The sequence below is a fragment of the Silurus aristotelis genome, assembly GCF_946808225.1.
Source record: "Silurus aristotelis genome assembly, chromosome: 19".
NCBI lineage: Eukaryota > Metazoa > Chordata > Actinopteri > Siluriformes > Siluridae > Silurus > Silurus aristotelis.
Genome location: NC_139592.1, coordinates 14,700,111 through 14,711,683, shown reverse-complemented (window position 1 = coordinate 14,711,683; position 11,573 = coordinate 14,700,111). Strand labels below are relative to the sequence as shown.

The 11,573-nt window shown below is 42.9% G+C and overlaps 1 protein-coding gene across 1 annotated transcript; it reads left to right on the top strand.

Moving 5' to 3' along the window:
- The first annotated feature begins 220 nt into the window (after window positions 1–220).
- On the top strand, window positions 221–4,266 carry cav4b (caveolin 4b). Its single transcript, XM_083521268.1, has 4 exons — window positions 221–368; window positions 1,966–2,147; window positions 3,064–3,251; window positions 3,427–4,266. Exons 1-4 carry the CDS (start codon window positions 365–367, stop codon window positions 3,575–3,577), a joined length of 525 nt encoding a protein of 174 aa, XP_083377394.1. The 5' UTR covers window positions 221–364; the 3' UTR covers window positions 3,578–4,266.
- Window positions 4,267–11,573: the final 7,307 nt, after the last annotated feature.

The following is an 11,573-nucleotide window of genomic DNA, read 5'->3' as shown; positions in this document are numbered from 1 at the left end:
GTGTGTGTGTGTTTGGATAGTCTATTCAGTAGTAATATGATCTCTTTTACTCTACAGGCCCATGTCATTCCTTTCCCAAAAATAACCCCATGTTCCTTTTACTAATTCTTTACTGAGCACATACATATGCCCACACACACCACACTTAACTGACACGCTTGCTATATGATACAGGCAAGTGGTCAGGGAAAAATTGTGAGGTCACTCTATGGGACACCCTCATGTCGTCTTCTGCATTCTAGTTTATACTATATTACAGACCAAGATATAGTTCATGCATCTTATATAACCATATTATTATTAATTGGAAACAGTTTCAGGAGATTTACATCATTTCAAAAGAACATAGCAGGACTAAGTTGGAATGGGTAAGTGAGAAAATATTCCCTGATGCTAAATATACCTTCTCTGTCTAACATGACACTACAACACAAAAAAAAGGTTTAATTCTGGTGCATTGTTGCTTTTAAGTCCATAAATAAATTGATATGAAGAGTAACTTGATTTGATGACTTCTTTTGGAACTGGCTAGAATGTAAATCTGCCATATTAAAATGTGACTGGCCATTTCACCATTCAACCAAAGCAGCTGTTGTGCAACCTTGGAGAAATGTATTATTATACCACAGGTCTGGTTGTTTTAACAGTTTATTAAAGACATGTGAAATGACTTGAATGAAACTACATAGACATATTGCTTATAGTTCAAAGCATGCAGTATACCTCAAATTAGGTACATTAAATAACTATACAACACAGTATGTCAGAGTTTGTCGAAATTTTAAATGAAAATCAACCATTTTTCCACTATACTTCTTATGTACTATATTTCTCTACTTAAATGAATCCTTGATAATTTCATTTAATGTTTTACTGCAATGTGTTAGTTTGATTGCCTAATCAATTCTTCTTTTTTTTTTTTTTTTACTATATACATTATATGAGAAATTATTTTGCCCGTCTGACCAAAAGATTTGCATTTGTGTGTTGAAGATTCCATTCCACATTTAGTCCCCATTTGCTGGTATAATAACCTGAACTCTTCTTGGAGGATATTTGACTCAATTTTGGAGTGTGGTTGTGGAGATGTGTACACATTTAGCTTAAGAATTTGATTAAAGTCCGTTATTGATGTAGGGCAGAAGACCTTGGGGTGCAGTCAGTATTCCAATTCATCCCAGAGATGTTCAGTTGGGTTGAGGTCAGAGCTCTATAGCAGACCACACAACCCATGTAAAGCATATTTAGATGGAGCTTGCTTTGTGTGCAGGAACGTTTTAGGACCTTTTTGTTTCCTAATTCAAGTGAAGTGAAGTCAAGTTTATTTCTATCGCAATTTTCACAACAAACATTGTCTCAAAGCGGCTTTACAGAATTTAACAGTTAAGGTGAAGGGGTACATTTTATACTACGGCATCCAAAAACAGTTGTGTGCCTCCAACTTTGTGGCAACAATTGTTCCGTTAGGTGTCCCAATAATTTTGTCTATATAGTGTATACATTTTATATCTAACATTTCAGTATTAACATTATTTGTATTCTTGTTGCTTTTATAATTATGTGCTATAACTATATTGTATACATTATAAGTCTGCTAAAGAAAAATGATTATTGCAGATCAGTTGTTATATCAGCTATATTATATCAGTTTTATATCATGTGTATGTTCCATTAACGTCACCATTTCCTGTAATGGGGATGTTTTTTATACAATGAAAGGATATAATTATTTATTTACTTATTGAATATGCCTGTCTGCGTTAGTTATTTATATAACTGATGAATGGGCCTGCCTACATCCACACCTTCTAAATGAGCCTAATAATACAGAAGAGCAGTCAGTCGACTAGTTGTTCAGACAGCCCCTGTCAGTTCTAAAAATCACATCCATCACTTCTAAATGATGTATGAATAACTGATTTGAAGGCATGTTTGTAAATATTTGTGTGATCTGACGCTATGTAGTCATCATGATGTCTGATGAGTACTTAGTGGAGTGCAAAATAGATGATGATGATGACTATGAAGAGGAAGTGATGAGGATCCACCCCACTCCAACTCCACCACCACAGTTCTGCTCCAGCTCCCAAGTGTCTGTAAGCCATGGTGAAACCAGAGACCCATATGGAGTTAACCACCACTTAAGGGTGAGAGCATTCAATATCCAAAAAGAAAACAAAAGGAATTTATGCAAAGTTTTGACTAAATATATATTCTAAAGTGCTCTGAATTAAACCAACTTATCTTTTTTCATTATGTAGATGTTAATTTTTTTATGTATTAGGGGTTTAATGCAACGGCATCTATATCGATTTAGTGCCCGACTATTCCTATCTATATTTATAATAATGCTGCCTTCAAGTCCTGCTCAGTTCAACCGTATACTATATGTCAGACATTTTGTAGCATTTAAAACAAACATTTTACTTACTTAAAATAAGTGAAAAAGTGAAGGTAACCTGCAAAATTACCACTTGTCACATTCATATTGGTAGCTTTTTACTTACTTTCTCATTTCCACCTCAGAAAGTTAAGCTGATTGAGAGCTAATTGCTCTCATCTCATCTATATATCATATAAATATTATTTTTTATGTTAACATTTCTGACAGGATTTGGAGGTATTATGTTTTAAGACCTATTTTTAAATATTATTTATTAAGTAGTTTTGTAATTTGTTGTGTTTCCGAAAAAATAAAAAAAACACCGTCACCCTAAACCGGCATTCACTAAAACTTTACTAAAAAGATAAATAAATGCTATAAATGCATTGTTCATGTTTACATTTATAAATGTAATCTTTTTTTAAAACTCTATCTAATAACAATCTAATTATCTGGATGCTTGTTAATTCAGACAAGCTTTGTATTTATTAAAACCTTTAGCTGGCCTGACTGTCCTTCAGAAGGATAATTAACAAGCTTTATCACCAAACAAAACAAACAGTGCACTTTCGATTCATATTTACTTACATCCCTGGTGTGTACAAATATATTAAGTAATGAAAATACAAATGTATTTTTTTCTTTTGTATGTTATTTGCTTGCTCTTGTTGATGCTACAGGTGGAGTATAGTGACGTTTTGGCTGAGCCAGCCTCTCCCCAAAGTTATGAAAAGGTTTGGGTTTACAGTAGCATTGGTTTTGAGTCAGCACGAATCTGGAGTTACCGCTGCCTCACAACACTGTTCTCGATTCCCGTTTCCTGCCTCTCAGGCTGCCTTTTTGCACTGCTGGCCTGCTTACACATCTGGTAAGGGTACTTCTCAGAATTCCAGTTCACTTGCTTGTCCTGTTGCATTTTTATTCTTAATGAAAAGCAATGCATTATCATTACTGCAATATTAATTTCAAAATGCTAACTGTAACATGAATTCATATAACATGACTTCTTACAGTTTTGTTGCATCTCATTTCCATTTTCAAAGGTGTGTGATGCCCTGTGTTCAAGTGTGTCATACCTGTTTGCCCTGTGTGAGGTCCCTGTGGATGAGTGTGGTGAATATCTTTATTATGCCACTCTGCATGTCTGCGGCTCACTGCTGCAGAGGAATATATGTACTGTTCCCTAATGAATGAGGCATACAGTAAAGAAATGTACTCAGTACATCAAACCAATCTTTTTTTGTTTATTTTAGCACACATACCTCGACATTTGAAACATGTACAGTATTTCAAGGTTCAGTAAACTGTTACATTGGTTACATTGTAGTGTAAAGAAATAGAATATAAGAAATGTTTATATAGCTTTTTGGTCACTATGTGGCTTGATATACCAAATATAATAATTGCGTTTTAAGAGTAAACTCAAGAAATACAGTTTTTATTAAAATCCTTGAACTTGGCCTGATGTTCTGGAGATTTGCCTGTTTGGCCTTCAATGTCTGTGTGTGAATTCATTGTGTTTTCTCCTGTTGCTGTGTTTAGAGGGCTGTTTATGCTTATTTCCACGTTATAAACTTATTTTCTGTCATCAGGGAAAATGTATTTTCGCATTGGTGGTTAATCATTTGTGATTAAATACTTGCTTTAAAGTATCGAACGCTGGTTTCAAAGGTTTAACTGCATAGTCATAAAGTAATGTACGATGGATATGCAGTAGCTTTTACTCTGTTTTTAGTGTTTCTGTGTATTAGAATTAATAAATCCAGATTAATTAATGAGTATATCCCCTTTAGAACGTGGCTTTAGATCTTCATCTTCTTTCTTTTTTCTTCTTCTTCTTCTTATTTTTATGTGTTTGTGAATCATGTATGTGGCAGTCTGACGTTTTGTAACAGACATGAATAAACTATATTTATGGCACAGTACGTAAGCTGTGTTTTATATTTATATCCTGCTGTTATGTTACTAATGTATCTGCTCCACAGTTTCAAGTTTCCTCTATACTACTATTTCAAATGAATTATTTTTGAGAACACTGATGATGGTAACCTATCTCTATCCTTTTTTCTCTGAACTCTACATCTTTATGATTAAGAACACAGTGTAAACAGATTACACGAACACCTATGGAAAGCAACTTTTGCATTCTGCTATTTTCCAGTTGGTGTAGGACAGCAGTGCTAGTAATGTTTGTTTTACTGACTTCATTACAGTGATTAGTGTCATCATTACATCATTACAATTAACAAGATGATTTCACTTCAGGGCAAATTTATCTAAACGCTTTAAAATTGAATTGAAAATACCAAGGTAACAGGTATAATTGATAACCCTGAATAAATATACATTTCCCCTGACATATTAAACTGTAACTTCTCCGATAATGGCTTCAGCGTTATCAAAGTTGATCAGATTTCTATATTGTTTCTTGTACTGCAGAAGGATTTACCCAGTGCCCATTCAAATAGTAGCTGTCACAGTATAAGAAAATAGAATACATTTGTAATCCATTAAACGCTGTTAATAATGCTTTTTATTTTTAAAATATATTTTTTTTTTATTACCCCAAGGATAAAGGGGCAAAACATTGAATTTTTATTTTACTGCTGAGTATTACCAGTATTATAATAATGTTAGTCCTATATATTTTATATCTTTTACTTTTTATGCACTTCTGTGACATACTCCTCAAACAAAATGTAATGAAATTTGTTATGGACCTGGGTCAACACCTAGATACTCCTAATACAGCCATTCCTTGGAACAAAAGGAAAAACCTCAAGTACAAAAACTGAAATCTGCTGCCCCCTAATGGTAAGGATTTGGCACAAACAATTAAATTAAGTTGATTTCAATTATTAATAAATTAATTAATTTTGATTATATTAGATTCAACTTTATTGTCATTGCACAGAGTACAAGTACAGGGCTACTGAAATGCAGTTATAATCTAACCAGAAGTGCGAAAGCAATGAATATAAAGACATATATATATATATATATATATATATATATATATATATATATATATATATATATATATATATATATATACACACACTGTATATGATGTATAATGCTGTAGAAAGGTACTATTGAAAATGACCATCAAAGTGTTGAGTGTTGTAATTTGTGCAACAGTGAAAGAATGTGCAGCAGAACAAAAGAGGCATCACAGAAAACAATGTAAGTCAGTTTAGACTGACAAAAAGAAACTTTATATTATATGTAACTATTGTAATCTTGTACTAGTAATATCATGTCAATTAAATTAACTATTTTTATACTATATATATATATATATACACGATATACTTCTTGTGTACTATATTTCTCTACTTAAATGAATTCTTGATAATCAAATTGTATTGCAATGTGCAAGTTTGATTGCCTAATCAATGATTCTTTAATTTTTTTTTACTATATACATTATATGGGCACATTTTATTTTGTCCTTCTGCCCACAAGATTTGCATTTGTGTGTTGAAGATTCCATTCCACATTTAGTCCCCATTTGCTGGTATAATAACCTGAACTCTTCTTGGAGGATATTTGACTCAATTTTGGAGTGTGGTTGTGGAGATGTGTACACATTTAGCTTAAGAATTTGATTAAAGTCCGTTATTGATGTAGGGCAGAAGACCTTGGGGTGCAGTCAGTATTCCAATTCATCCCAGAGATGTTCAGTTGGGTTGAGGTCAGAGCTCTATAGCAGACCACACAACCCATGTAAAGCATATTTAGATGGAGCTTGCTTTGTGTGCAGGAACGTTTTAGGACATTTTTGTTTCCTAATTCAAGTGAAGGGGTACATTTTATACTACGGCATCCAAATACAGTTGTGTGCCTCCAACTTTGTGGCAACAATTGTTCCGATAGGTGTCCCAATAATTTTGTCTATATAGTGTATACATTTTATATCTAACATTTCAGTATTAACATTATTTTATTGCTTTCATAATTATGTGCTATAACTATATTGTATACATTATAAGCCTGCTGCATGTGTCAGCACCATAAGTCTGCTAAAGAAAAATGATTATTGCAGATCAGTTGTTATATCAGCTATATTATATCAGTTTTATATCATGTGTATGTTCCATTAACGTCACCATTTCCTGTAATGGGGATGTTTTTTATACAATGAAAGGATATAATTATTTATTTACTTATTGAATAGGCCTGTCTGCGTTAGTTATTTATATAACTGATGAATGGGCCTGCCTACATCCACACCTTCTAAATGAGCCTAATAAGCCAGAAGTCGACTAGTTGTTCAGACAGCCCCTGTCAGTTATAAAAATCACATTCATCACTTCTAAATGATGTATGAATAACTGATTTGAAGGCATGTTTGTAAATATTTGTGTGATCTGATGCTATATAGTCATCATGATGTCTGATGAGTACTTAGTGTAGTGCAAAATAGATGATGATGATGGCTATGAAGAGAAAGTGATGAGGATCCACCCCACTCCAACTCCACCACCACAGTTCTGCTCCAGCTCCCAAGTGTCTGTAAAAGGAATCTATGCAAAGTTTTGACTAAAGATATATTTAGTCTAATATTTAGTCTTGTACTAGAAATAATGGGATGTAAGAGTGATATTAAAGCTTTTAGCCTAAAGTTGACTACTGATTGTACTACATATGTCTTTGTGCATTATTTCTTAGCCCATTTCTGTCATTTCTTTGGTGTGCATGATTGTGTCTGTCCCAATAATGGTACTTATACATGGGTCTTATTTAATTATAACATCATTTAAAATTCATGTTTTACCTCTTCTATCTTTATAATGCTGATATCTATTGCATAGCCAGTAGAACGTCCAAAAACAGCACGTAGAAAACATCCTCCTTAGTCTTTTGCATTCTCCTTGGGGACTTCAGCCTTATTTCTGACAAGCTCTGAAACCTCTCGCCTCGGCTCATTCTTGTACACTTTTAAACAGAACCTTTAATGACTGCACTCTAACACACAATAGACAACCTGTTCTTCAGCTGACCTTCCTCAGCTGTAGAAATCAATGTTTCCCTGCTACTTTTCAGATGATTCATTTGTGTCCTTCACTTTCCCTCTCCTAGTTTATCACAACTACTCACCCCCTTCAACATACACACTGTCAGGGATTCACCCTGCCACGCCCCCCTCTGTAGCTGTCAGGGATTCACCCTGCCACGCCCCCCTCTGTAGCTGTCAGGGATTCACCCTGCCACGCCCCCGTCTGTAGCTGTCAGAGATCCACCCTGCCACGCCCCCCTCGATAGCAGTCACGCTGCTTCCCAAGATTACCGACAGCTGTGGCTCATGAAAGATCAGACTACATAAACTCACGTTCTTGAGTCACAGGCTGTCGGTCGTTATATTGTCAAACTGGACAATCGCGTGGCTGCTCGACCGCCGGCTGTATATGCGAATTCCACTTCCGACTTGGATTACTCATTGCCGAAGGCTTTATGGATTATGCGTGGGACATTCGAACTCATAGCGGACAACGCGTATCGAGCGGATGTCTTTGTTTGTTGTTTTCAACGGCTTATGAGTGTTTTTGTGTTGTACGGTTGTTGAAATAAAAGGACAATGATCGGACTATATCGGCTTCCGCGTCTGCAGCCTGACAGAACGACCGACCTATACCGAACGCGGATTCGCCATTCCGCGATTCCGACCGCAACGGATCGGCAGCTGAACCCGGCTTCGGATTTTCTCCGGAAGCTCAGTGCCGCTTCTCGCGGTTCAGATCCACAGAAGCCGGATCATGAGAGCGCGGCTGCGCCACGCCCCTCAGAGAGCGCGAGGGGATTACCGGCTCGTTACTCGGGGAAAAAGACGAATTGGGCGGATTTCTGCAAGGCATCGGCGAGTATGTGGCTGTTAACATTTCCCGGTTTCCTTCCGAACGAGCCAAGATTGCCCTCTGTATTTCCCTCCTGTCTGGAGAAGTTCTTGCCAAAGCCAGCTCACTATGGAGCGCCAAAGGGGGCAAATTCGGCTCACTCGCCGAATTCAGCGGGCTGCTTCTGGGGAAGTTGGGGATAGAGGTGGTGGATCTCCACTACAGTCCCCTTGAGGAGGAAGGTGCTCCATTCCAAGGTTCTCAAGAGCACGCGGCTCCGTGCCGGATCTCCCATGAGCCTGCAGCTCAGCCCCAATGTTTTGATGAGAGGGCTGCTTCATCTCAGGGTCTCTACCAGCGTGCTGCTGTGTTCCGGGGTTCTCGTGGACGCACCACACCATCTCCGAGCGTCGGCGAGCACACCATGCCGTCACAGAGCTTCTACAGGCGTGCCGCTCTGTTCCGAGGTTCCCGTGGGCGTGCCACGCCGCCACAGTGTCTCCAGGAGCGTGCTTTCCTGCCACAGAGTCTTCACGAGAGCGCCGCGCCGCCACAGAGTCTTTACGAGAGCGCCGCGCCGCCACAGAGTCTTCACGAGAGCGCCGCCACAGAGTCTTCACGAGAGCGCCGCGCCGCCACAGAGTCTTCACGAGAGCGCCGCGCCGCCACAGAGTCTTCACGAGAGCGCCGCGCCGCCACAGAGTCTTCACGAGCATGCTTTCCCGCCACAGAGTCTTCACGAGCATGCTTTCCCGCCACAGAGTCTTCACGAGAGCGCCGCGCCGCCACAGAGTCTTCACGAGAGCGCCGCGCCGCCACAGAGTCTTCACGAGAGCGCCGCGCCGCCACAGAGTCTTCACGAGAGCGCCGCGCCGCCACAGAGTCTTCACGAGCATGCTTTCCCGCCACAGAGTCTTCACGAGCATGCTTTCCCGCCACAGAGTCTTCACGAGCATGCTTTCCCGCCACAGAGTCGTCACGAGAGCGCCGCGCCGCCACAGAGTCTCTAGGAGCATGCTTTCCCGCCACAGAGTCGTCACGAGAGCGCCGCGCCGCCACAGAGTCTCCAGGAGCATGCTTTCCCGCCACAGAGTCTCCAGGAGCATGCTTTCCCGCCACAGAGTCGTCACGAGAGCGCCGCGCCGACACCTCCGGTCACAGAAGGCGAAGTGACTCCTCCGAGTCCCTCTCCAGACGACGCCACATCCCAGAGCCCCTTCCAAGGCGACATCACGCCCACGGAAAGCTCGGCTCTGCCCCAGGACCTCCAAGAGAGCTCCGCCCAGCTCCAGGTCCCTCCAGAGAGCTCCGCCCAGCTCCAGGTCCCTCCAGAGAGCTCCGCCCAGCTCCAGGTCCCTCCAGAGAGCTCCGCCCAGCTCCAGGTCCCTCAAGAGCGCTCGACTCCGCTCCAGGCTCCTCCCGAGAGCTCGTCTCCGCTCCAGGCTCCTCCCGAGAGCTCGTCTCCGCTCCAGGCTCCTCCCGAGAGCTCGTCTCCGCCTCCGAGCGACCCCACGAGCTCGTCTCCGCTTCAGTGTCCCAAAGAGAGCTTCACTGATGCCGTGGACCTCCAGGCGAGCCCTTCTCCGCTCGTGGATCTCCAGGCAGGCTTCACCTCATTTCCAGGCTGCTCAGTAGGCTCCGATCTGCTCCTAAGGGTCCCAAGGAGCGCCCCTACGCCCAGGGGTTTCCCTGTGCACTCACCCCGGCTCCAGGACTGCGAAAGGGAAGTTGAACCGCTGCCCCCGGGTTCCACCGACGGCGACGGCTCACCCCACAGTCCCGCAGAAGGCGACGGCTCGTCTCCAGCGCCCGCAGAAGGCGACGGCTCGTCTCCAGCGCCCGCAGAAGGCGACGGCTCGTCTCCAGCGCCCGCAGAAGGCGACGGCTCGTCTCCAGCGCCCGCAGAAGGCGACGGCTCGTCTCCAGCGCCCGCAGAAGGCGACGGCTCGTCTCCAGCGCCCGCAGAAGGCGACGGCTCGTCTCCGAAGGGCGAAGGATCGCATCCAGGCTCCACGCAGGGCGAAGGATCGCATCCAGGCTCCACGCAGGGCGAAGGATCGCATCCAAGCTCCACGCAGGGCGAAGGATCGCATCCAAGCTCCACAGAGGGCGACGTCTCGCCCCCAGGTCCTCTTCAGGACGACGGATCGCCCACAGGATCCCCGCATGGCGACGTCGGTCCTCCAGGTCCCTCTGACGGCGACGTCGGTCCTCCAGGTCCCTCTGACGGCGACGTCGGTCCTCCAGGTCCCTCTGACGGCGACGTCGGTCCTCCAGGTCCCTCAGAGGGTGGTACGACGTTCCTGGTCTCCGCCCGGGACGTCCTCCACTCCCCGGTCATTGTCATGGTTGGCGTCCAGTTCCGGTTCCCCGCCATGGAGATCGCTCCGGCTTCAATCCCCACCAGGGGCTTTACTAAGCCTCCCGTCAGCACCGAGGGCGAGGCTCCGTTCCGGATCCTCCTGCAAGGTGTTGTTCCATGCCGGCTCTCCACAGAGGATGCTCACCAGGCCTCCGTTGCTCCCAGGCGTCTAAGGAGGCCTTTCTCGGAGTGCCCTGGCCCGCCTGGCATAGGTGGGTTTTGGGGCGTCAGGTGTCGCCCCCGGATGGGGGGGTACTGTCAGGGATTCACCCTGCCACGCCCCCCTCTGTAGCTGTCAGGGATTCACCCTGCCACGCCCCCCTCTGTAGCTGTCAGGGATTCACCCTGCCACGCCCCTGTCTGTAGCTGTCAGAGATCCACCCTGCCACGCCCCCCTCGATAGCAGTCACGCTGCTTCCCAAGATTACCGACAGCTGTGGCTCATGAAAGATCAGACTACATAAACTCATGTTCTTGAGTCACAGGCTGTCGGTCGTTATATTGTCAAGCTGGACAATCGCGTGGCTGCTCGACCGCCGGCTGTATATGCGAATTCCACTTCCGACTTGGATTACTCATTGCCGAAGGCTTTATGGATTATGCGTGGGACATTCGAACTCATAGCGGACAACGCGTATCGAGCGGATGTCTTTGTTTGTTGTTTTCAACGGCTTATGAGTGTTTTTGTGTTGTACGGTTGTTGAAATAAAAGGACAATGATCGGACTATATCGGCTTCCGCGTCTGCAGCCTGACACACACATTCTTATGACTGCCACACTCTTTTCTCTGCCTCTGTAGCTTTCAGCATCAAAGCAACCCTACCACACCCTGAAGAAGCATCTGATCCACATAAGCAACATTTTTACTCTTCACTTTACTTTTGCCTTGCAAAAGTATTAACCCTGCTGAAAAAAAGCATCAGATACATCACTAATAACACATTCACTGATTGTTCCAGCTGTTCCCTTCACAATAGTTCATGTACATAT

Bases quoted from the DNA above. Each gene is read 5' to 3' on its own strand.
- cav4b (XM_083521268.1), top strand. The intron at 2,148-3,063 runs GTGAGAGCATTC...TTGATGCTACAG, and splicing joins GAGTTAACCACCACTTAAGG to GTGGAGTATAGTGACGTTTT. The intron at 3,252-3,426 runs GTAAGGGTACTT...CCATTTTCAAAG, and splicing joins CTGGCCTGCTTACACATCTG to GTGTGTGATGCCCTGTGTTC.